This window comes from Saxophila tyrrhenica, assembly GCF_035928015.1.
Source record: "Saxophila tyrrhenica strain CCFEE 5935 chromosome Unknown scaffold_7, whole genome shotgun sequence".
NCBI lineage: Eukaryota > Fungi > Ascomycota > Dothideomycetes > Mycosphaerellales > Extremaceae > Saxophila > Saxophila tyrrhenica.
Genome location: NW_027041739.1, coordinates 1,132,255 through 1,157,200, shown reverse-complemented (window position 1 = coordinate 1,157,200; position 24,946 = coordinate 1,132,255). Strand labels below are relative to the sequence as shown.

Genomic DNA, 24,946 nt, shown 5'->3' with positions numbered 1-24,946 from the left:
GCCGTTGGCATCGGCTTAGCAAGGCAGACGGCACGGCAGCACGCCCGGGGGAAAAGACCACCTCCTGTCAGGCACAGCACCTGTCTCAAGCACCATGTTGATCATCCGTAATGGAAAGCTTGCTTGACAGCTCCCCAACGGCTGACTTGCTCCATTTGAAGAAGTCCTGAGATATCGAGCAGGACATAGCCCAGGATGAACAGCACCGGCCCAGAACGGGACAATCTCTACAGACAACGGCGCCGTATAGCGAAGAATGCTCCGACACTAGCACACGATAACCTTTTGACAACCCGGGATCCGCGCATGGGTCTTGACAGCTGCGTCCTGTCGATCATCTTTGTACGCTATATTTTATAGCCGGAGTTGTGGTACACGCGACATGTTGTCCAAGGCGAACTCATCAGCTCCTCAACCCAGAATTGTGTCCTTCTCAAGCTTAGCAACTGTCTGCAAGGACGAAGCACCAGCTACATCAGCCCAACATGCCTCCACCAGTTGCAGTCACAGAGCTGGGACCGACCGTGATAGGTGTAAGTGGAGTGACCCCTACACGGAGACGTCGGGACTGATGACATCGACGCCTTCAGGTTATGTGGATGGAAACCATTGTCACGCTTATCTTGATCATCATGAGGCTGTATTGTCGAGCATACCTGATGACGGGGCGTGTTGGGTGGGATGACTGGCTCATGGCTGCGTCTTGGGTAAGTGGTGGTCCACGGCCGCTGTCCTGCATTGCAGACTGACAGTGCGGAACAGGTCTTCCTAGTCGGCTATACTTCGACCTGCACGGCAGCAACAAGATGGGGGTACGAGTCCTGCTTGCTGACCAAGTCGGAACGATACACTTACTTCAATGCACAGATTCGGTCGGCACATGGGCGAGCTGTCGTTTGAGCAATTCGCAGTCGCCAACCTCCTCGAGATATGCGGCCAAACCTGCTATCTGGTCGCTATGGTCTTGAGCAAAGGCAGCGTTGCCGCTTTCCTGGTGCGAATCACGCCGGTCCTATGGCACAGGGTGACGCTTTGGGTGATCATGGCCGGGTTCACAATCATCGCCTTCCTCTGCGCACTCCTCAACTGGCTGCAGTGCTTCCCGACCGCGTTTGTCTGGGACAAGACGGTCAAAGGAGGACATTGCTGGATGAGCATCACACCCGTCGCGTTGACCGCCGGCGGAGTGTCTTGCTTCGTCGACTTCGCCTTTGCCGCCTTCCCCTGGCAGATCGTCTACAAGCTCAACATGCCTAAGCGCGAGAAGCTCAACATCGCGCTCGCGCTCTCCCTCGGCGTCTTTGCCGGTATCTGCGGAATTATCCGTACGTACGAGCTGCAAGGGCTCAGTGCCGTCGATTACTCCTACGACACTGTGCCATTGGTCCTCTGGGCCGCCTCGGAGCTGGCCATCACCATCATCTGCGCCAACATCCCGCTCCTCCAGCCCTTGATTCGCAAAGTGCGAGGGCAGTCGACTCTGCACTCAGATCATAGCCCTGCCTCCTATCCGTCGCAACCCACGATCGGCGGCGGGCGGAAGAAATCTGGAAGCAACGGCAAGATGTTTGGTTCGGACAGTGTCACGGAGCTGCAGGATACAGGTGCTCTGAGATCCGACCTTGGCGCGGAAAGAGGGCGTGGCAACACAAAGACCTCTGTTGGCCACTCGATGCCGAGGAGTGGTAGCGATGAAAGCATACTGCGCGAAGCGAGGGAGGGTCATATCTACGTTCGCGAGGATGTATCGGTGTCTCGGAAGTGAGTGTCCTGATGTTGTTAGAACAAGCACTCTGCTCGCGAAGATTTATAGCTATACAGTTCTCACCGAAGCTAGAGGGAGCTCTCCTGCAGGACTGGTTATGGTCTGATGCAGGCACCTTACACCTGGCCCAATTGTGGATCTTGTCAATTCCACTGGAAGCAACATGCACCTCGCTTCCAGCTCGCAGACAGCCTTAGCTGCACCCAATGGCTTGGGGCCGCTATACTCTGCAGGTATAATAGAACGCACACTCGCACACCGCAAATCGACGGGAGAGCTCGCTGGCCACAGCGTAGAAGACGGTACCTTACAGCGACAGAACGTTTCTTGCGTTGTCTGCCACAAGGCGCATGTAGTCAGACAGGGAGATTCCCGACGACTTCACTTCGACTTCACTTCGACTTCTTCGATAACTTGGAAAACATCAACATGATCACCTTCTGCACTCTACAAGTGCAAATGCTGGCACTGGTCACACTGACGACAGCCCTCGACCTCCCATCCCTCAACTTCGACTGGCAACAGCCCCTCTCCTACCTAGGCCTCGCCCCCAACAACCTCACCGCCACGGGCTGCGAAGCCGCCTGCACCTACCTAACCCACCACCTCCCCATCCCCGACATCCAGCCCGATAATCCACGCGAATACTGGAAAGAAAAGTCCTTCTTCTGGTCGCAACAACAATCCACCATCTCCCCGTCCTGCTTCGTGCAACCCCTCACCGCCGAACACGTCTCCACCATCGTCAAACTCGCACGCGAACATCAGTGTAAGTTCGCGGTGAAGAGTGGCGGGCACGCTGCCTTCGCTGGAGCCTCGAATGTGCAGGACGGGATGACGATTGATCTGCAGTTTCTTGACATGATTGAGGTGTCTGAAGACAAGCAGACGACGAGGGTAGGGCCGGGGAATCGGTGGGTGGATGTTTATAAGCATGTGGTTCCGATGGGGTTGTCGGTTGTGGGGGGACGGAACTCGGAGATTGGGGTTGGCGGGCTCACGCTTGGCGGAGGGATATCTTGGTACTCGAGTCGGTATGGGTGGGCGTTGGATGGGGTGAGGAATTATCAGGTTGTTGTTGCGGATGGGAGGGTTTTGGAGGTCGATCGGGAGTCGTATCCGGATCTTTACTGGGCGCTGCGAGGTGGCGGAAATAACTTTGGGGTCGTAACGAGGTTTGATTTTGAGACGTTCCCACAAGGCGACATGTGGGGTGGTTCGGTGATGACGGGGCCGGATAGTCTGGATCGGGTGCTGGACGCTTTCCACGATTTTGCTTATACTGGCGGGGATGACATGGACGCGTACAGCTTCTCGGCGTTCTGCTGGTATCAAGAACACAAGATGTTCATCGCCTCGACTGCGCTTGTATACGCTCAACCTGTTGAGAACCCAGCCATTTTCGAGAACTATACCAAGCTCGAATCGATGCACTCCACGCTCAAGATCCGGGATATGGTGAGTATGTCGGATGAGATAGGCGCTCAAGCACCGAACGGGCTCCGGAACTCGTACTGGACGGCAACCTTCCGTATAACGCGGGAGATGCTGCAGGTGATCCTGGACATCTTCATGGAGGAGTTGGAGCCCGTCAAAGAAGTGGAAGGGATGATACCTGCGCTGATCTATCAGCCAATGTCAAACGAAGTACTCACCCGCTTCTCCAGGAACGGCGGAAATTGTCTTGGCCTTGAAGGTGAAGAAGGTCCGCTGCTGAACATCAACTACGCCGTCATGTGGAAGAACGAGGCAGATGACGAGGCGGTCCTGACGGCGGCGCGTAATACGATCAGAAGGAGCAAGGAGAAGGCGAAGGAGTTGGGGCTAGATCATCGGTATCTGTATCAGAACTATGCAAGCCATGAGCAGGATGTTATGGCCTCATATGGGGAGGAGAATCTGGAGAGGCTGAGGAGCATTAGTAGGGAATTTGATCCTGAGCAGGTCTTTCAGAAGTTGCAGCCGGGGTATTTTAAGCTGTGAAGACGGAAATATATGAATGGAGGATGAGGTAGAAAGGATGATGAAATCTATACTTGTCTGGCGTTCTGGGCAGTTGGCTCTATGGATGACAGCCACGCTTCATCTTGCGATATCGATCTGCTAGCACTCACGGTCTCTGAATGCCTGGCCATTCTCATTATCGCTCGTGCAACCGCTTGCTGCTGTATAACCGTAGTCGGCGCTTGAGCATCCTGGGAACAACGAGGAATAGAGTGACAGCAACGTGTCCTGCATCTGACACCCGCCGTGTACTACGTCCCGATCTCGTTGCTCGAGTATTCATCCGCAGGAAGTAGTACTTTGTCGTGGGTGATGTTCCTGCGCCATTGTCGTGTCGCTGGTGGCGTCCGTGGAAGTGAGGTGGTCGCACTCGAGCAAAGGGCCGTCTTTCGGTCTTCCTCAGCGCAATCAGGTAATAAACCACCAACACGCGCAGGAGATGAAGAGACCAGCATGCCGAAACTAAAACATCTACCGCCGGCAATTCGAGTGTGTTGGGCAAATGAGCAGGAAGCGTGGCTGCTCCTCTGAAACGTCGAGGATCCCCGTTGCTGCCGCGCATTGTCGAGATTTCTTGTCCAGGCCGGGCTAGCGCGAAAGCGGCGAGCAACAGCCCCTTCCCACTCCAGTGACTCCACCCTCCCGTTTCACCTGGCCCATTCCGCCTTGCAGTCTTCCACCCACTCGCCCATTGCTCTTGCCCGTCCGCCTCGAGTCGCCAGCGTCCAGCGTCGCGAGTCGAGCAGCGTCACTGACTGCCTTTTTCCTTTCAGCACACCACACCCTTTCATCCTACCCCGACGACAGCCCGGCGCTGCAGGCGAAAGAGGCTCGCGACGTCCGGCCACGATCCAGCCGCCTCACCACTTTACTCGTCGCTATACACTACTGGCGCAGCAGTCACTCCTTCAGTCTCACGTGCGCAACGACTCCAAAGCACTCTTCACGACCGGTATACAGATTTTCCAGACCCGGCAGTAACCGCTCGACGCGACCACAACAACGATAATACCCTCTCCTTCCAGTCACTCGTTACCACCTCTCATACTACTTTCTCGCTACGCGCGCAGCACTCTCTGAGCGCTTTATGCCTGGTTTTGCTGGATCCGAATCGCCCTCACTGCACAAAATGGAGATGAACAATGCGCGATATGGTGGGGAGCGCAAGGGCTTCAGCATGGCGAATATCCTCGGCGACCCGTTCTCGCTGGCGACGATAAGCATAGCACTTGTGCGTGTGCATCTATATTTGTGAAGCGAAGAGATATGCTGACTATATGTGTAGTGCGGCTGGTTAATAGCCTTCATCAGCTCCATCATCGCCGACATCAGCCTCGAGTACCCGAATTTCGCATGGTGGACGCTGGTATACATGTTTGGTGTGATTGTCGGCATTATAGTCACGGTGGCTACCAATGCGATCGCGACGTATCACGTGGCTATTGTGGGCTTTCTGGCGGCAGGGCTGGTCTTCACCACGTCCTCGGTGAACTCGCTCATCTACTACCCGGAGGGCTCGAAGGAGGCGGCGGCGGCGGGATTCATTCTGCTGTCCATGGTTTCCGTGGGTTTGCCATCTCCCAAATTGCGTGAGGCAATGCTAATGAATTGCTAGATCGTCTGGATTTTCTACTACGGCTCGCAACCACAAGCATCCCACCGCCAGACCATCGACTCTTTTGCACTCCACAAAGACCACGCGCCCAGCCGAAGAGCCAGCAGGCACATGACGCAGCAATCATACCGACCAGAAACACAGCACTCCTCCGGCCAACCACCGCAGATGTACAACTCGGCGCAACTAGCCGGCTTCGAGACTTCCTCACCAGTGACCGGATACCCTGGTGGACGAGCCGGCGAGACGAAGCGCGAAAGCGCATCTGCCTTCCCAGCACCAGCACAGACACAACCACAGCAGCCTGCCGCCCAGCCCAATTCGACTGTGGCAGCATCGCACCCCGACAGCTCCGTCTCCCAACCCGCAGAGTACCCCTACCGCGCGAAAGCCATCTACAGCTACGAAGCGAACCCCGACGACGCGAACGAGATTTCCTTCTCCAAGCATGAGATTCTCGAGGTCAGCGACGTGTCGGGTAGATGGTGGCAGGCGAAGAAGGAGAATGGGGAGACGGGGATCGCGCCGTCGAACTACCTGATCCTGCTATGACGGAGTTTATGAAAATGCGTGGAGGATGATGCGGTCTGATCCAGGCCACTTCTTAGCGATGTGCATGTTTTACAGACAGCACGTTGGATGTACGGACGGACGGGTTCTGCAAACTTTGGCGACGGCGCTGAATGGCTTTATGGGACACATTGCGAAAGAAGCGATGCTATGGGAAGGGAGACTTCTTCTCTGCGACGATACCAGGGCTACTGTTTTTTTGATTGTTTGGCTGGATACTATATGAAAGTTGCTTTCTTCTCTTGCTCTTCTTCTCTTGCTCTTCTTCCCTTCGGTTCAGCTCGGCCTCTACTTTCACTCTTCCTCTTCTCTCCAACTAGCCAACGATCCGTTCACTCTTTGCTTTTGGACTCTTTCTCCTACTCACAGCGCATCCGATCTCTCCTTCGTCGCGAGCGGTTCTGGATTCCACTGAGGACGGAAGATCGTCAATACCAGAAGGTTGTGAAGCGAATGACTAACGAGCGGCTAAACAACTGAAGGGTGAAAGAGTCAACAAGCGTCTCCATATTAGCAAAGAGCTCAAAGTGCCTCAAGACACCACAGGTAGCGTGATCGTGTCCGGGAGAACCCTTTAACCCGGGAGTGCTTACCTTTGCCCCGGTACGCTCCTGCGGTGTAGCATTCGCCTCCGCTGCTTGCGGCTGCTTGAACCCAGTATCATAGGTCTTGTCGCTCGGAGTCCATTGGCATGGGAGGCTTGCTTTGAGGGTGGGCAGGCATCTGTTGGTGTTGTTGCAGTTGACGTCTTTTCTTCTCTCGCAGTCGTGCGTTTCCGTGTTTTCGGGTGTCGCAGCAGCTGGGGCATTGGAGTGAAAATGCGGCCAGCAGCGATCACATTCTATAAGAGACTTCAGGAGCGTAAGCTCTTCTTTTTCGACGGCCTCAGCGCACTAGTTCGTCTAGCTGGGGTCGAGGCTTTGCCACCTGAATCACCTTCCATGCCAAAAGGCACCTCTTGAATTCTTACAATTAAGACAGAACTAAAGAGACATGCACTGCGGCTTACGCTCAACAGCAAAACCATAGAGCTGTTCAGCGGCTGCAGAGTGTGGTTCTGGGAGCATTCATCCAGCTGCAGTCCTGTAGTAGTTTCCAGTGAGCACCCATTGGAGGTAGTCTCATCAGCGCGTCTCATGCCTTGACGCCAAGGTATACATATCAGTCGATTGTCCCTTCGAGAAGACGGCTCCTCAAGCGTCTGACCCGAGTTCCTGGCCACAGAGTTGAGCGGTACTTCTAGATAAGCGCCATGTCTTCGTGAAGAACTGTATAGACCGACAGCTTGTTCTCGTGGTCCAAGGGATAGAAAACAGTTTTTGTGCTGAAGTAGGTGCATGGGCAGCCCGGCTCCGAGGCTCGACGGTCGGTATCCCGAACACTGTCCCTGAACAACAACAGATGTTCCTCTGTGGTGTGTTGTGGAATAGAAAAGGCAACTTAATCTATCCAATTTTAGAAACTCTTGCTGTTGGGATCGTCGTTGTGGTCTTTCTTCGAGGGTTCTAGTGGACAATGGTCGGTCAAGACAGACGGTCGGTATACCGGATATGTGGAACAGCAAAAATACTTCATAGGCTGTTTCCATGGAATTACCTGCCGGAGAACCGTTCGATCGATGTATCTATCTATCGTTGCTGTCGTCTACTAGCATCTGCACTGCCGTTCCTGGGCTAACATTCGACGTTGTTGCAACGAAACTGTCCAACGGCTTCCCAACGACCTTTCTCGATCACCAGACAGCCAGAAGAGGATCTGAGTAGAGCAAAAGAGAATTTGCGCCAAGAGGGAATCGAACCCCCCCCTGCTGCTCAAGACCGAGACGACCTCGTTGGAAGGCAGCAATCCTAACCACTGGAGAACTGTTAGCGATGATGAACGATGAATGAGGATCACTAGTTAATCTAACCTGGACCATTGGCGCCAAGGCCTAGGCTTTCTGACGCTTCTCATTGCGTAGAATGTATCACGGTCTGTTTTGATAGAATATAGATCAAGTCTCAAAGCGGCTGGAACGATTCTGGGCTCTAACGTTTCCGGACTCGGTTCTGCGGCCTTCAAGAGGATTTCAATGGATGTCCTGGTTACTCAATTGACTCCATGCGCTATTCAATTGCTTAAAGAGGACCTTATATAACGGTACTGCTCCTAATGGTTGTTGTGGTACCGATGGACACGGGACGGCAGCCGAGGCTCGAGAGGTGCGGTCATTTTTGCCTTTCTTGGCAAGGCGACACAGCCACTAAGCCACAATTGGTCAGCCACAGGCCAACCACCGACTTCGGCAAAGGAACAACACATCGTCTGTTGATACCATTGACATCGGTTGATAGACCATTGACTTCTCCAAGATCTGCTTAGGCTCACATTCATCCTCTCTGTATCACCATGGACGGTCAAGATCTACCAGAACAGCCTCCAAGACAGTCTCACCTGCTCTCCTTGCCGGCAGAGCTTCGAGTACAAATCTTCGAATACATCTTCCACGACTCAACCAAGGACTGCGGCCTCATCAAACAAAGTGGCCGCCTCATCATTGACGACAACTATGACCCCAACAAAGGCCTGGCACCACTTCTTGTCTGCCATCAGATGTATCGAGACAGCGTCTACCTCGGACTAGCAACAACCAACTTCATCATACCCAACCTCTTCGGCGACATCCCTCAACGACTCTCAGCTCTTCGACCCAAGCAGATTGAGTCCGTTCGCAACGTCACCTTTATGGCGGATGCTCGACAATTCCGCAAGCTCATGGACTGGCGACAACATCCCTTCGACATGGCGAACCTCCAACTCGACACCCTCACCATAGTCCTTCACCGATCAAGCTTCTGGCACTACCTCTTTGACTACACCGAAGGCATTGTGAAACTACTCCGCAAATTACAGGGGGTTCGCCGCCTCGTGATTGTCCGCAACGATGCCCGCGTCAAAGGCAGCCTCAAGACCTGGTACAACCGGCTTGTCGGGCTGATTCTGAAGGTCGACCATCACCAACGGTACGAAGTCTACCCGCCGTGTCTTGAGGATGTCTGGTGGACGTGGAGTTTCAACAAAACCGAGCAGACGCTGTCACTAGAGGCGAAGCCGTCGAAGCCGCTGGTTGATGAGGATGTGTATTTCCAGACTGTGCTGCCGCTGATGGAGGACCTGCGAGATAGTGTGGAGAATGAGGAGTGGAATCCGGATCCCAGGAGTCGGTACATGTATTATTAAGGTAGCCAGCTAGTACGCTAGGATATGGGTACCATGAATGAAGGTCTTGTGAATAGACCCGAAATGAAGATACAGCATCAGGTCTCTCCAAGATATACGAGCAAGAGCAAGAACTAAGACACGATTCAATGACTGTCAATTGCTCTGAGAGGGGGTCGAACCAACTCGTTGCCAGCGGAGGTTCACCGTCACAGAGGACGGCGTTGCCACAGTTGGTGTGCTAACCGCTGCACTACCTGAGCCGGAAGACGTTTTTGAGAAATAAATTGTATGGCGTTATAACAACCCACGGTACATACATGTATGACATTATCAGCTGCTTTGGATTGGTAACTGCGTTGCTTTCTTACAACACGAGGAAGATAGCGTTCCTTTGTAGGGCCGTACTCAAGCCAACTGACGACAAGGTAACTCAATGCACCACCCCCTGATCCGCCATCCTGTCCACATACTTCTTATACCTCCCCGCACTATCCCTCCTCAACCCCTTCCCATACTTCACCACCAACAAGAACGTCGAACACTGCGCCATCCCCGCAAAAGCCGCAACAATGAAAGCATTCTGCAACCCCATGTTTGTCACCCACGGAGTAATACCGTAGCCGATGGCGAAGCTCATTGTGTTGCGGACGAGGATGACAGTCACCATGGCTTCACCAGAAAGGTCCTTGTAGCTGTCGATGCAGTATGACACGGAGAGCTGGAGGCCGATAGTATTGGTGAGGGCAATGACGCCGGCCGCGAAGACGCAACCGAACCAGTGGATGGCGTGAGCGGCGCCTTAAATCAAGTCAGTGACCACTGACGGACGTAATAGACATGGCGTGGACTTACCGACTCCCCAAAGTATCAGTCCGAACGGAATCAGCAGCAGACTCGGCGCAAAAAGCCATAGTCTATGCTCAGGCTCCATGATGCCGTGGTTCCGCCTTGCCAACCTCAGCGCGATACGGTCGCCAATGTAGCCTGTATAGAAGCTTCCGACGGCGACGCCAATCAGCGGACTCAAGTAGCTTAGCCCGACCATCGACGCTGCGAAGTTGTATGGCTCGCCACCCAACACGAGAGACGCGGTGCCGTTAAGCACATTAAACCAAACCAGGTTTGATCCATACGAAAACCCAGCATAGAAGATCACCGGAAAAGTCAGGAAGATCAATGGCCGCTTGACCATGCCAACAAGGTGGTTAGGCTTGTGGATGTCGGCAGCTTGCCAGAGCTTCACCTTATCGAGGTAGGCCTTCTGCTTTGGATAAGGCGATGCCGGTGCCGGAGGGGCTGATGTCTCAACGTCTTCATTTGCTGGAAGTTTCTTCTCGTGCTCGCTCGATGCTGGGCTCGTTGGGGAATTCAGAGACGCTGGATCGGCTTCGCCGGTCAAGACGACTTTCCGGTGGTAGTTGGTCTCCTCCATGAAGAAGAACAGGAATACAAAGCCCATGGCACAGAATATGGCACACCAATAAAGCACCCATTGCCATCCTTGGCCGTCGGCGATGAAACCTGCGATGATCGGAGCGAAGAAGTTGCTACCGGCTAGGAGAAGCGCGTAGACGGCGATGTAGGTGCCACGTTCATGCTGGAAGTATCTGTGGCAATGGTCAGCATCTGCATACATGCTTCCGATTTGAATGCATACATATCAGCAACACTGATCTCGCAGAGACTTTCGATCGGTGCACCAAAGAAGCCCTCTGTGCGTTGTCAGTCAGCATACTATCGAGTACATGGCTTTGACAGAGACCTACGCAACACCTTGTTCGCAATCCACTGCCCATTACTCTTCGTGAACGGTGCCCAGACCTGAATCGCCAGCGTAGCCAGAATACTGATCAGATACACCGGCCGCTTGCCATACTGCAATGCCAACGGCTGCCAGAACAGACAGCCCCATCTGCCAATCATTAGCATGCGATCGTTGCTCTATCCGCTCTGACCATCCACACCCAAAAGCCAAGAACATATATCCCGTTCCGGCATTCAAATCATCCAGCGTCAACGTCGTAGCCTCTGAAATAGGTACCAGGACCGAGTAGATAGCCGCACTGGCAATGCCGACCATGAGCGTGTACACGCACATGCAAGTCAGAGACAGTCGCTTCCGGGCGGGTGACCAGTTGAGCTGTTCGTCGCCATCAGTCAAACAACTCCGCCAAACGAGCCTCCGATGGAAGGCATACCGGATCATCAGGATCAGAACTCGGCGCAGGCACAAGGACGATATCTCTCAACCCAGCGTCGCGCGCATGCTTTGCTTGCATGGTGCCATCCAAGTCCACCAGATGCACTGTACCTGGTACTGGCTGGACGGCATCTTCGGCCTTGACTTCTGACCTGACCCAGCCCATCTTCAACGATCTGCATGAAATAATGGGACAAAGAAAGTGAACGGTATGAAATGGAAAGAACTACTACCTCAATACTTGACCCGACATCGCGGGCAAGCAGCTAACGATGCCGCTCTGATAGGCGAATTCGCGGTATCAGCGTCTCACAAGGGTATGCAGCGCCCGCAGCGGGCTGCTTCTGATAAGTGGCTAACAAAGGAAGAGAAAGATAACACGACAAGAGGTCGGGGAGTGGATGCCGTTCATTCAAGCCTTCGGCGGATCCACTTGCTTATCTCAGGTTAGCGGCAACGGCGTAACGTTGAGTCAAGCACACTTCACCGGTGAGAGTGTATTCAAGAGCCTATATACTATCCTCAGGACCACACCACACTCACAGGAACCCCAACGCCCTCCTAACCCTCCCTCATATGCCTCGCTTCGCTTCGCTCTTGCCAACTGCTTGCTGTACGCATGCGCACGTTAATGCTATTCGTGAAGTCGTCATGAGAATTCGTTTCCATCATATCATCTGTATGCAATCTACCGATACCCTCCACCACCCCTCCTCTCGCGGTCATAGTAGTAGTCGCGCTCATGTATCTTCTCTTCGTACCTGCTCCTCGGCGGCGCCGGGATGGGCGGCGGTGGAGGAGGCATGATCGACTTTGGTGCGCGATCGGACTGGCGCTCATACTGCAACTCGCGGATCCGGTCGCGGCGCTGTCGGCGGATGTCTTCGGATATTTCGACGAGCTTGAGGACGTCCTCCTGCCAAGACTGTCAGTAGGCCGTCTTTGGGTCAGATGGTCTGGTGTAGGGGAGGACTCACGTATTGCAGATACTGCATAACATACCAGAACTCATCCGTCTCCTCATACTCATACCCCTTCTCGTCAATGGCCTCCTTAATGACCAAATCCTTCGCAACCTCCGTCCACATGCGATCTTTAGCTCGCCTTCGAGGCGCAGCAGGAGCAGCCGGTGCATCATTGCCTCTCTGGTTCGAGATGTGGATGTTGATGTCCTCATTTCGAGAGTGCTCGTGGATGTTGATGTCTTCTCCTCCTCCGCGCATCCTTTCCGGCGGAGGCAAGGGCGCAGGAGCCGGACTACTGTTGCCATACCCTTCATCATAAGCGCGGTCACCGGTGTAGGATTTGTTTCTGCGATTGCCGTCGTAGCGACCCCAGGTAAGTTCCTGTCGGCCGCCACCGGCGCCATCCATTTCGACGCGCTCAGTGCCCGGTGGGATGTCTACTAGGCCCCAATCTTTGGTGGCACCATTCCAAGCTTCACCGTTGTAGCCGCGGGAAGTGATGCGCCGGTTATAGTAGTCGGCTTCAGAGCTGACATCGTCATCATATCTCCTCTGAGGCGGGCCCATGGAGCGATGTCTGCCAACATCACGGCTCACATTTCGGCTTCTATCAGGGAGGCCAACCTGGCGATCGTTGTTGTGCTCGTGGACATCTCTTTCGAAGGTGATTTCTTCGTCATAATTCTTGCCGTTCCGAGTGCCTTGGCGGCGAATCGATATCTCCAAATCTTCTTCCTTTGGCGGGCTTGGCGGTGCCGGAGCAGGCGGTGGGGTCGGCGATCGCGCGCGTTCTATGCCGTGATCGATGTGCCGATGATGTGTGATGACTTCCTGAATGATGGGCGGACGGTAGATTGGCTCTGGCGGAGGCGGCGGTGGCGGTTCTGGAGTTGGTTCGCGGGGCGGTGGAAGCGGCTCGGGACTTGGAGTGCGCTCTTTGCGCCTGATGATGATCTGTTCTCGCTCAAAGTCCCGAGGCGGCGGGGAAGGAGAAGGCGAAGGAGTGCGCCGACGTCGGACAACCCATTCTTCGTGGTCCTTCTTCACCATCACACCGCGACTCTGCGAGCGATGGCGAGGCGGCGGAGCGCTGCGATCTCGAATGTTGATGTCGATGTCCTCTTCGGTACGACGTCCACGCCCAGAGTGATTGTGGTTGATGTCAATGTCAATGTCCTCTTCGGTGCGACGTCCACGGCCGGAGTGGTTGTGGTTGATGTCGATGTCAATGTCTTCTTCCGTACGTCGCCCACGTCCAGAGTGATTGTGGTTGATATCAATGTCGATGTCGAGCTCCTCATTCCTCCCCGCACCACGACCTCGTGGCTGCTCACGTGGAGGCGGAGACCGAACAGTATCTCTGAACGTAATTTCTTCCCTCTCAACCTCACGTGGCGGTGGTGGCCGCTCACGCTCTTCCCGAACAAACGTGATCTCTTCCCTCTTTTCAAGGTTTCCGCGCATGGGAGGTGGCCCCTCATCACCTCGCCTGAAGCGGATCTCTTCTCGACCGCCCATGTTGCTTCGTGGCGGTGGCGGCCGTTCGTGTCTGTCACCCTCGTGAATGTGTATATCAATATCATGCTCAGCGTAGCCGTCTCTGTTCGATGGCGGTGGAGCCCTCGATCTTGGTCGGTCCCTGTATGACACATCATCTCGCTCCGTGAACGAGCCCCGCTCGCTTCTGGGGTACGGCGGCCCACCGTTGTCCCTCTCACGGATGATAATTTCCTCCTTGTCCATCCTCTGCGGCGGTGGTGCTCGCGACGTCCTGACACTCTCCAAACTCCGTCTTCGTTGCGGTCGACTAGGCACATAGTCATCCTCTTCGAACCTCTCCTCTCTCAACACTAATGGCCCCGCATTGGGGTTCCTGCCATAGTCCTCCCTCAAAAAGTCCGGCTGGCGTGGTCCAGCACGCTCTGACCGGCGACTCATAACGTCCGCGTCCCTCTCCTTCACCATAGCCTCTCTTTGGCGGGCGGGTGGCGCGTCATATCGGGAAGGCAGTGGGCCGTCATACCGCGACTGGTGGATATCGACGTCGAGATCAATGTCGTAGCCACGATCGTTCCTAGGTCGGCGGGAGACGCCGCTCTGGCGGTCGTCGTAGCGATCGTAGCGAGACATTGTGATGATAAGGTGCGCTCAATGGATGAGTCCGAGTGTGGTGTAGTTCGGGAGTAGCAAGCTGTGTCAAGCGCGATTGCTCGAGCACACGTGGGACCTTAGCACTGCTGTACCTGCCACCTTCCCAGAGCAAGAGGAGGATGTTGTTGGCAGGAGTCGCTGTGCTCCGATGGTCGACCAGCCTTTTCACAGCCTTATCGTCATCGCTGCCAGTGCCTGTTCCCCTGTTGTCTGCCGTCCAGCGGTGAATTTGTACATTCGTGGTGAAGAAATATATATGTACAGCTCAGCCGGCAGACAGAGTTTCACGACCTCCCCGAGCGGTAAGAGTGCAGTCAAGGTGTGAGGGAGGGTGGGTGGGAGCGAAGCGAAGCGAAGCGGGCCGAAACCTTGCAGGCGCGACTTCATATGTGTAGCTTTCAGCACAGGTTAGGCAGCCAGCGCATGTGATGACGAGGTTTTGACAGTCTAGTTCGCAAGGTAGATATGTATACTCATACAAGGCATATACAGAAACACCCTATGTGACATCCCCTCCGCCAGGCTTGTTTTCTCTCCAGCCCATTACTTCCCTCCGGTCATCGCTTATCCTTGCGTACTCCAACAACAGCCGGAGAACATATATCTGCATGTCTTCCCTCCTCAACACCTTCTCTGCCCACTGCTTCCCGCCGATCGCAAGACTTCTGGCGACCTCATCATGTCCGACCACACCAAACTTCTCGTTGCCGACAAAGTATTCCATTATTCCGTAGAAATCAACGAACGTGTTGTCCATTGGCACGAAATGCTTCCAAGGTACCAACCTCGAATCATGCCACTCTTCGTATATCGTGGCTTTAACGGGTAGCGAAGTAGAACCGAGGAAGCCTCGATACCGACCCGAGAAGGAGTTCCCGTCAATGTCCGGCAAGTACTTGTAATCGTATTGATCCTTCATCTTGACCATACTCGCGATACTGAAATACGGGTCGGTGTAAGAGCACGACTTCTTGAACTTGGGCCCTTCCTTCGGTGGGTTCTCTTTTCTCTCCTGAGGAAAGCAGAGGAGATGGACAGGACCAGCATCTGACCACGAGTCAACCCACTCGCCCATGGCCCCTGGTTGGGCATCTGGCGATTGTGTGACGAGTTCGTAAGAGCCGTTAGCTGGAAGGGCAAAGTTGGGCGCACCCTCTGCCGGGTTCGTTTCGAGCGTCTTCACGCTGGTCGCATTGACCATGCTGAGGAAACGATGTCGTTGGAATCGCGTCCAGTTGTCCTTCGTGTTGCGGCCGCCTGAAGCAGCGCCTCGCCAGATCAAACCTGTCTTCTTCAGCCGCCAGGCTTCGCCGTGGTCCTCCCCTCCAGAGTAGAATGGGTCTTCCGTCCAGTACATAGCCGCGGGCAGCAGGATCTCGTTGTTCATGGGCAGCTTGCTGCCGCCAAACAGTGGGAAGAATTGCTTCGTGGTCGAGAGCGAGATCGGCTCCACAAAAGTGCCATGTAGACCTTGCAGATGCGCATTGTCGCACGGGCTCTTAGCCAGCGTCCAGTTCTGCACATAGCCCTCGTAAGAACCCTCCGGATACGTCGTCAGAAGCGGCGGGGGCGTCCGAAAGTCCGTCTCAATGTACGCCTGCCTGGCCGGACTGCCAGGCGGGCACCCAACCACTGCCAGTGGCCAGTACGGACCCTGCTTCATCCACTCCGGGTCGAACTTGGGCGGCGGGTGCTTATCCATATCCTCCAACGTCTGAAAATCTTCAATCAATTTGTCGTCCGACACAATCCTCCTGTTCGCCTGCTCGGCCTGCATGTACTTGTTAATCTCCTCCCACTCCACGACCATCCGACTTTCGTCCATGTGGTTAATCGGCATATCCAAGTCCGGCAACCACTCCGCCACGGTCTGCGTCAAATTCCCCCACAAGTTTAGCCATGGTCTATCCTCGCCATCCCCTCTGAAGGTCACGTTGCCCTTGCGTACGCTGATTCTGAAAAGTATGTCGTTCGCCTGTTCGCGTATCTGCTTCGCCGGCACGCCCCAAAAGGGGTTCAGGTCGTGGTAGATCCGGTCCCAGAAGTCTTCGACCATGACCGCGGAGTGGTTCTGCGCAAACTCGAACCAGCGGTCGAAGCCTGGTGGAGGCTGTCGCCCGCGCCGATTGCGGTATGCTTGCGCCGCATCGTGGAGATTGTTCGTCTCTTTGCTCAGGAGGTCGTTGAACTCGCGGTCGGCTTCTGCGATGAGATGGTCGATTGGATGATTGGGTCTCGGTTTCGCAGGCGCTTGGGGAGGCGTGAAGTCCGGCCGCTGCTCAGGCGCCGGCGGTGCGGTCAGAGGCGGTACATCGCCAGGGTTGATGGTGTAGTACGAAGGCGCAAAGAACCAGAAGATCGTTATAAGACATCCCGCGGCGATGACTAGCTGCGTGAAGCGGCTGTTCAGGGACGGCGCAGAGATCAGCGGCATCGTGGCCTCGGTGGGGACAAGAGTTAAGGTGTGCTGGCCTCGGAACTGCTATCACAACCTTGAGGCCAGCTCGTGGTTATCGATTCATGGCGTATGTGTCGATATGCTGGGTAGTTGAAAGAGCGACGGGATGGAATCTTGGAGGCCTAGAAGAAGGATCCTTCAAGATCCGAAGCCCACAATCACCCGTGGACCTGATCCTCCTCTCATGAGCTACAATGGTACTTCAACGCAAAGGAGCGTAACATAAAGAAAAACACCAATTGATTCTTGAGCGTTATATTGATGGGGTTGCTGAGCATTACGTTAGACGTTACATATTATAGACGCATGAACATCATGCACCCTTGCTATACTCGACCAAGACCTCCACCAGCTTCGACCTGGTGCTCTCCTTATCGAACACTTGAGCATGATCTAACCCTTCCCACCACAGCACATCCAGCCCTGCCCCCCGCCATGGCCTTTGCTTCCAATGCGTCGAAGTCCCATTTGGCATCTCCAGCTCCATTTGTTTGCGATCGCCATCTTCCTTCAGTACCGGATCAGGTAGCTGATCCTCTGAGAGATACGTCCCAACACTCTCCGTGTCGACGATCAAATCCTTGCTAGCAAGACTCGCCGTGATGCGTGTGCCACTGTCTACGAGCTCCATGATGCGATCTCGCCATAGCAAGTTCTCGTGCCAGAAGAAGTGGCGTCCTAGAGTTGTTGCCACACCGGGGTCCTTGGAACCAAAATACCACAGCTGCCATTCGTTCGTGTGGCGAGGGGGACGAACAGTGAAGTTATAAGCAACATCCGGCATATGGAGCAGGACCGTAACAGGGTCGATGAAGAGTGCTGAGGACACGCGAGAAGCAAGTGGCTTATGCCTAAAGATATGTGTAGCCAGGACTGAGCCGTAAGAGTGGGAGGCCATGACAAAGCGGTCATAGCCATTGTAGTCCAGAATCTCTGTGAGCTGACGCAGGAACTCCTCGCGCCTCAGCATTGGCGTCGTGATGCGCGAGGATACTTGCAGTATCTCGATCGCGAGAACGCCGACCTCGCCATCGTCCGGATTGTCACCATTGAGCGCTGTGTCGAGTTCGTGGAGAAAGCCCACGTTGGGAATCAAGCCAACGCCGATCCCGTGAATGTACAGTATGGGTAGTCGCTTGGTAGAAGTATGCGGCCGGACCCAGTATGAGATGTTTTGTGCTGGTGATCGAGCCGGCTCCATCCAGGTGGCAGGCCTAGGCGGCCAAACTTGCAGGCTTGAAGACATCGTCTTGAAGTACTGGAAGCCGTGGGTCCGTAGCAGACAATGGCAAATGAAATCGAGGAGAGACAGCTGTAGTGATCTATCAGTCTTGAGGTCGAGCAATTTACTGGGGGTGCGACCGTCCATACCAAGCTATACCAGAACAAAGTCCTACACTCCATCTCAATGGGATCCATGGTCAAGCAAAGAGGCTGCGAGCCGCGACCAGGTTTGAACGGTCTACGCATCATCGTCTCAACCCTGCTCATGTAGTACTCCAGCTCCTTCTCGTCCGCGCCGCCTGGGGACATGTCCGCCCTGCCATCCCAGAACGCCCAGTTCAAGAAGTCCTTCAGATCATCCCGTCCAATGTTCTCGGGCTTCGCTCCCCGGAACCACCCACTCATGAACTTGTCCGGGTCATGGACCTCCCGACGCACCTGCGCGAATAGAGCCTTCCTCTCCTTCTTCGACCGCAAGGGAGGATGAATCGCTTCGCGCTGGAGGTAAACGCGGAACCATAGGAAGAACACGAAGAAGGCGGCTTCTGCTGTGCACCATATCCGAAAGCCAGTTATCGTGGGGACCTCAGGCCATGCTTGGCTGATCGTCCAGACGGTATACCCAAGACATGCTGGTCCTAGCCATTGGAGGACGAGGATAATTGCGCGGAGGAGGATGTACAGCGTCCAGGTGTCGTTGAGCATCGCGTCAAACGCAGGCTGGACAAGGCCGGGCACGAACACGCACACACCGGTCTCTGTTGAAGGAGAAACATGGCGGCTGCAACAACGAACAGTTTTTCTCAACTGGTTAGGATGTTGAATGGTTGACGGACCCAATCTCCGACCGCTCCCGAGTCTTCATTGACTGCCGATGTACCTCCGAGGAAAGGTGCAATCAGCAGGTAACCTGACTTTAGACTTCACTTCCTCCACCACGCGGACGCTTCTTCCTTTGATACATGTATCTTGTTGATCTTGAGGCAAGCACGGCGACAGCCAAGGGGCAGAGTTTATACCGTCGAATGACTTTCTTCCCGAGTTTGTTCTTTTAGACAAGGAAATTGTCGCACTGGCGAAGACCACGGCAAGAGGATGAGAGAAGACCGAAAGGAGGCATATCATCGATCACGATGCCTCTAAAAGGGCAGCCTGGCTTTCATGCCATATCGCCCCATGGCAAAAGAAATGCTCAAGATGCCGTACTTGTCGATGGCAGTCTAAGACATTGCGGCCTTGCAATGACAAGACCCCAATGCCTGACGACCGCCTTGCAAATGCAACCGAAGTTCATGCCCGTACAGACTCCGACGACTGGTGTTTGTCTTTGATTATACAATCTGGATTTCCTTTCAGGCAGGTTTTCATCTCGTTCCAGCTCATTGTAATCAGCCTGCATCTTCTTTGTTCCTACCATTTCTGCATTGTCATCTCCGAAACACCTCATTTGGCAGACAAACCAGCACGAGCTCGGATGACTTTGCCTGAGAAACGAGCAATATGGCGGCTCGACAGCTCTGTAGAAGGAGCCAAAGACTAAGTACTCCAGGCAGGAACGCTGTCAAGTCGGAACATATTTCATATTCGTATCTTCTACTACTGTATCCCCAAGAGTCACGATCTGTAAAGTTAGTTATGGCAAGGCAGACGAACAACAGTCGGCAGACGGGACAGTCGAATACAGTACAAAGTGGAGGAGTCACTAAGAGCTCGTCAAAAGCAGGTCCTGCGAAGAAAGCCGGAACGAGGAAAAACCCGCCCAGGGCAGCAGCAGCGAAGACAGCTAGCGAAGCTACAGGAACCTCAAAGGCCGCCGCGAAGCCCAAGGCTCCAAAGAAAGCCGCCGCGAAGCCCAAGGCTCCAAAGAAAGCTGCCGCAAAGCCCAAGGCGCCAAAGAAAGCTGCCGCCGCACCGAAGTCCACTGCTCGATCGACGAGGGCACGAAAGGCTGCAAAAGGTACTCAGGGCAACAGCGATGTAGCCGAGGACACAGGCAACGACAACCAAGAGGCCGGCGCAGCGACTGGGGCGGCAGAAAGCACTGCTCAAGCGGGCCCAGCGTCTGCGGCTGGTACGTCTGACCAAGAAGATGACGCTGACGCTGCAGCAGATTGCAACGTGGAGATCGCCACAGATGAGTTTTATGCTGCTCAAGGCGTCGGTCCTGACTTTGAGACAGAGATCCCGTTCGATTACCAAGGAGGACAAGCTTCGTTGCGTATGACTCTGAGAGTTCACCACGACCCTCATTTCTCTGCTCGCCTGGGGTACGTCGCCCGGCTGTACTTGGTACAAACACCGGTCTCGGACGCCACGGCTTGCCCCCCCCTTATGAGCAGAGTCGAGCAGATTGGATATATTCATGCCTGGCGTATCGAGAAGCCAACAGCAAGCGGTAGGAACGCGGGAGGCACCGACCGGGTCGACCAGTTCCTCGCCACGCATCCCAAGCAAATGCACGAGTCCGGAAAAGAAGCGGCATGGTGCTTACAAGCACTTTACACTCCGGCTGGGGCGGTGCAGCCAAATACTGGCGCGGGGCAGACGTAGCTCGTCGACAACAGCATGATGTATTTGCAGATGATCTACATTTTCAATAATCATCAGCGACAGGGGCACCTTCGTCGCGCGCTGGACAGGTTTTATCAGCTGATCCAAGCTCTTCCTGAGCCGCACACCTTCACTGGAACCGTCGTTCTGGTGCCTGGCAAATTTGATGAGGCGAGGGGGGTGGGTTGGAAGAGTATGACTGACGAAACGGCCGAAGAAACTCTTCGTACGGCTTACAAAAAGCAGGGTTACGGCGTCTATGCTGACCAGAAGATTGTAAGGGGTAAGGTACAAGGGTACGCCATCACAGTGATGGGACGCACCGTGCCTGGACCTCAGTATAACCAGTCAACAGAGTGACACCTCCGACCTTGATGTTGGCCTTCTTGCCTGGCCACATGTTAGCCTAACTCAATGTGGCAAGGGTAAGTGGGCTTGTCTCAGTGGTGACCAGGCATCGTAGTCCTACTTGTTCGTCTTGAAAATTGGACGTCTATACCTTAAGGTACAGCTTGAAACTTTGACTTTATCAAACATATACACTTTGTATCACGGCTTGACATGTGGCGACACTCCATGCTCATCCGACTTCTCTGTTGCTTCTGTTTCCGTTGGTATTCCATGCTGCGGCTGTGGTGCAAGCGTCGATATGTTCTCATTAGCCTTTCATCACACAGCATGTACTGTTGGCCCGAGATGCCCAAAACGCCGTTTCACCTCCGCTCCCTCCAATGATATTACAATCAAACGAAATGCTCCATCAGTCTATTAACGCCCAGTACGCCTGTACATGCTCCCTTGCCAAGTTAACCATAGACTTGCTGACGACGACGTTGCGAGTTGACGCCACTGCGTTCGACTTTGATGGGCTCGCTGTCGACGGCAAGCAGACTGTTGGCTCCGGCCTCTCCCATTCTCACCAGAGTCGTACGAATGCGGTAAGTGCCTGCTTGCCTGATGACCATACCCGGGAACGAGAAGTAGCCCAATGCCTGGCGCAATGGGTAGTTGCGAGCCAAGTTGTCAACAACATGTTCCGGGATCGGATGGATCGAGTCGAGCGTCTTCATCCCACATAGAGCGTTGGGTTCCTGTGGAACCCGCTCGCCGTTCGATGAGTCGGAGACCAAGGATGTCAACGCAAAAAGGCTGGAGGTGTTGATACAGCTGGCTTTCTCAGCATGCTCTGGTGAAGGAAGCTTCAAGCTGATCATAACTGACTTCTCCACTGGCATGCCCAGCTGAATGCCAGAAGCTGGCTGACCGATGACATCAAGCTCGATTCGTGGTCGTTCAGGAGCAGGGGTGCAGGACTGTTGAGCAGAGGCCTTCTTTCGATGCCCGCTTTCCTTCCTGTGTGAGCGCGGCATTTCCGTCTTCCTGGAACGTTGCTTGTCGCGGTCATCGGCCTCCTTGTGTCGACGGCCGCTTCCGCGGTGCTTATCTCGAGCGTTCTCGACTGGTCGTGGTCCAGATGCCTCCCTCAGGTACGATCGATGGCCTTGTTCTGCCATGCTGACGCTGAGGAACAGGATGCCCTGGGCTGAACGCTGTATGGACGCCGACAGGGCTCTGGGTGCAGCCGCAATGAACGTCAAACAGCGGCCCGCTTGGTGAAGTGACAGAACAACTCAGCGTTGGTGTTGGATGGATTTGAATTTGAGTTTCAACGGTCGACCAACTGCTAACTGGCAATTATCAACTTCATGCTTCCAAAGACATCTTTTCATTCATCTCAATCGAAAGACTTACAGCTTTGGTGTGGGTGATCTTCTGTCTGAAACGTGAAGCGTGCTTTTAGTGATAGCAGAGACCGAGGAAGTGGATGGTGAGGACCAGTTGAGAACACCCATCATCCTATGAGAAACCACCGCAACTCTTATATTGACCTTCTCTCCAGACCATGCCTTCCAGATGGGGCTAAGCACATAGCCCTTTCGCCCGGGAGAAGTCCCCTTTGAGCCGCCGGAACACGCAGATATTACACAAGGTCTCCATATCGCACAATCGAGCCAGATATCCGGCGTCGAGGCACAATGGTGAACTCATCGATACCGCGTCGGCGCGATCGCAACAGGGTTCCTCATTCGCCATGGAATATGCGATCTATTGAAGTGAGGCGCAACGCACCTTTCCCCAAACGAAAGTTAGACGAGAAGGAGTGAAACAACCCACAGGCTACGAGCGTCGATACTGCTATTCGTGGGTGCTGCGTGGCGTTGCACGATCACCACGCAGAGCACCCCTGTCCATCGATCTGAGCGGGCCGCTGGCGGTATAAGCCACCCGGTGCATCGGGATCCGCTACTAGGCGGTTCGGGACTTGCAGGAGATCTCCGAACTAAGTACTCAAATCTGACCCCTGTCGATAGAATCTCAAATCATTGCAGCGGCCGTTTACTCGCTCTATGTTGACGATTCGCTGGTCTAGACAACGGGATGATCTTCTACTATCAATATCAAGCTGGAAGGAATCAATGACCGCCAGAATGTTAGGACCGAGACATTGATCTTCGATGTCGTCGAGCGCGAGCGCAACCACTAAAACCAAACCCTAAAGCCTTGATCCCGATCACGGCAACGAGGCCGATCATATCCGTCCGGTCGTTAGCCACTACTTGTTCCCCGCTCATCATTGGCCTTCGTCCAGGTCTCGAGACGAAGCGCAGAGGCGATGGCAGCCACCCGAGCCAGACGAATAGAACACTGTCCCATGCCCTGGCAGCCCTGGCTTTCGTTTTCGCGTAGCTAACTTAATGTAGACAATGCTAATTGCCCCTCTGGATCTGCTTGGCTAGATCGACAGTTGGCGTGGCTGCGCTTCGTCTGCCAAAACGACCTGTCATTTTTCGGCCCGGAGCTATGATCGCTTGAGTGCAGCGTGCGGCGCCTCATCTTGAGTAGGTCCGATCCTGTGAATCAGGCTAATGCTGCCACCCACTCAGAAGGCTTGCAACCACAGCGCGAAGGAAGCAGTCGTGGCAGTCCATCCGATGACCTGGTAATCCTTGAACCCGAGGCCATGGCCACGATCCCCCGGCAATCTGAGGCCCTCCATCTCCACGATCTCATGAGCCATCCGTGGCGCTCACGGCGCTCATTTGTGTTACACGCAACGAACTCGGAGTGGTCGTTCGCAGGTACCGTGCAACCTCATGCCACACTGGCTGCTGCCTCCCGACACCCCCGACGCAGGTACGGCCTCAGACTCAAGCAATGGCTTCGGTCACACCGACGTCGCCATGATGGCGCAATGCAGCGTCCTGATCTCTGCTTGGACACATCTAATCGATCTGGCTTGCGTGGACTGGTGCAGTAAACGTGCACTGGCCCGACGGCCTGGTAGAGTTGAGATCTGAAAAGTATTCCGACCCACGCAGTCCAATGCACTAGGTCGGCTCCTCGGGGTGCAGATGTGCTACTATTCCCAAAAACTCCCGTCAATCAGCTCTCAGCATTGAATCACTTCTGTTGGATGCTGGCACAGATCGTGTCCATGCCCTCCTGCGCCATGCCTGGGGAACCCTGCTGCAGGTTCCAGTTACGTGACGCTGCACTGCAGATTCGCAGTACCTGGAAAAGGCTAGCACATCTCGACTGCATGGATCTTGGGTCTTCCTGGACTGGAGACAAACCGGTGAACACTCGGCGATCGTACTCGAGACTATCAAATTCAAGAAGCCATCGGCGGGGCACATGGATGAACGTCCCGCCCGCCCACAAAAGAGCATCTGCAAGACATCTGCACTCCCAGCCAGCCCACTCTTCCGGACGACGCGGCATGGCTTCTGCCTGCATCGACGGTTCGTATCCACCCAGCCGCCGGCACGATGCCGCGACGCCTGCATAACAACCAGGTTGGACGGTGCTCGAGCATCCACAGGTTGGCGGGTTCTGCATATCAACATATGCGCCTTGAGCTCAATCTAGATGGTGATCCTGTCACTCCGATGCAATCGTCGACAACTATGCTGCCTTACTGGCTGGGCTGCAAGCAATCTCTAGCAACGATCCGAAAGGCTCTCGCCACATGCGTCCGGCAACTGTTGCAATGCCCTCATTACCTCCGCCAACAAACGGCGGCAAAAGAAACACTCGGAACGTCCGGACTTGCGCCAGTCTTCGTGTCCAGCAGAGCCTCATTCGCGAAGAGGTCGATTCTACGCCACAGAACGGATGTTCAACCGATCAAAGGGCCCTTCACCACAGTCACTCGAAATCTTGACTCTCACAAGGCCAGTCC

General features: G+C 54.5%; 10 protein-coding genes and 1 non-coding gene across 11 annotated transcripts; 5 read left to right on the top strand and 6 right to left on the bottom strand.

Annotated features, from left to right (window-relative positions):
• Positions 1–485: 485 nt before the first annotated feature.
• Positions 486–1,765, top strand: LTR77_005178 (uncharacterized protein; the record flags this gene model as incomplete). The annotated part of the gene is made up of 4 exons (XM_064802426.1): positions 486–533; positions 591–707; positions 763–812; positions 868–1,765. The coding sequence occupies 4 exons, from the start codon at positions 486–488 to the stop codon at positions 1,763–1,765; spliced, it is 1,113 nt and encodes a 370-aa protein (XP_064659787.1).
• Positions 1,766–2,194: 429 nt separating this feature from the next.
• On the top strand, positions 2,195–3,748 carry LTR77_005177 (uncharacterized protein; the record flags this gene model as incomplete). The annotated part of the gene is made up of 1 exon (XM_064802425.1): positions 2,195–3,748. The coding sequence occupies one exon, from the start codon at positions 2,195–2,197 to the stop codon at positions 3,746–3,748; it is 1,554 nt and encodes a 517-aa protein (XP_064659786.1).
• A 1,150-nt stretch (positions 3,749–4,898) lies between these two features.
• Positions 4,899–5,936, top strand: SHO1 (Transmembrane osmosensor; the record flags this gene model as incomplete). Its single annotated transcript, XM_064802424.1, has 3 exons — positions 4,899–5,000; positions 5,055–5,333; positions 5,385–5,936. The coding sequence occupies 3 exons, from the start codon at positions 4,899–4,901 to the stop codon at positions 5,934–5,936; spliced, it is 933 nt and encodes a 310-aa protein (XP_064659785.1).
• A 1,795-nt stretch (positions 5,937–7,731) lies between these two features.
• Positions 7,732–7,826, bottom strand: LTR77_005175. The gene has a single exon. It is a non-coding gene; the product is annotated as a tRNA-Gly (tRNA).
• A 516-nt stretch (positions 7,827–8,342) lies between these two features.
• LTR77_005174 (uncharacterized protein) lies at positions 8,343–9,173 on the top strand (the record flags this gene model as incomplete). Its single annotated transcript, XM_064802423.1, has 1 exon — positions 8,343–9,173. One exon carries the CDS (start codon positions 8,343–8,345, stop codon positions 9,171–9,173), a length of 831 nt encoding a protein of 276 aa, XP_064659784.1.
• Positions 9,174–9,585: 412 nt separating this feature from the next.
• LTR77_005173 (uncharacterized protein) lies at positions 9,586–11,521 on the bottom strand (the record flags this gene model as incomplete). The annotated part of the gene is made up of 6 exons (XM_064802422.1): positions 9,586–9,953; positions 10,008–10,762; positions 10,813–10,867; positions 10,922–11,067; positions 11,120–11,295; positions 11,354–11,521. The coding sequence occupies 6 exons, from the start codon at positions 11,519–11,521 to the stop codon at positions 9,586–9,588; spliced, it is 1,668 nt and encodes a 555-aa protein (XP_064659783.1).
• Positions 11,522–12,043: 522 nt separating this feature from the next.
• Positions 12,044–14,450, bottom strand: LTR77_005172 (uncharacterized protein; the record flags this gene model as incomplete). Its single annotated transcript, XM_064802421.1, has 2 exons — positions 12,044–12,271; positions 12,333–14,450. The coding sequence occupies 2 exons, from the start codon at positions 14,448–14,450 to the stop codon at positions 12,044–12,046; spliced, it is 2,346 nt and encodes a 781-aa protein (XP_064659782.1).
• Positions 14,451–14,970: 520 nt separating this feature from the next.
• LTR77_005171 (uncharacterized protein) lies at positions 14,971–16,905 on the bottom strand (the record flags this gene model as incomplete). Its single annotated transcript, XM_064802420.1, has 1 exon — positions 14,971–16,905. The coding sequence occupies one exon, from the start codon at positions 16,903–16,905 to the stop codon at positions 14,971–14,973; it is 1,935 nt and encodes a 644-aa protein (XP_064659781.1).
• A 337-nt stretch (positions 16,906–17,242) lies between these two features.
• On the bottom strand, positions 17,243–18,858 carry LTR77_005170 (uncharacterized protein; the record flags this gene model as incomplete). Its single annotated transcript, XM_064802419.1, has 2 exons — positions 17,243–18,241; positions 18,301–18,858. 2 exons carry the CDS (start codon positions 18,856–18,858, stop codon positions 17,243–17,245), a joined length of 1,557 nt encoding a protein of 518 aa, XP_064659780.1.
• A 930-nt stretch (positions 18,859–19,788) lies between these two features.
• Positions 19,789–20,703, top strand: LTR77_005169 (uncharacterized protein; the record flags this gene model as incomplete). The annotated part of the gene is made up of 1 exon (XM_064802418.1): positions 19,789–20,703. One exon carries the CDS (start codon positions 19,789–19,791, stop codon positions 20,701–20,703), a length of 915 nt encoding a protein of 304 aa, XP_064659779.1.
• Positions 20,704–21,509: 806 nt separating this feature from the next.
• LTR77_005168 (uncharacterized protein) lies at positions 21,510–22,217 on the bottom strand (the record flags this gene model as incomplete). Its single annotated transcript, XM_064802417.1, has 1 exon — positions 21,510–22,217. One exon carries the CDS (start codon positions 22,215–22,217, stop codon positions 21,510–21,512), a length of 708 nt encoding a protein of 235 aa, XP_064659778.1.
• Between the last annotated feature and the right edge of the window lie 2,729 nt (positions 22,218–24,946).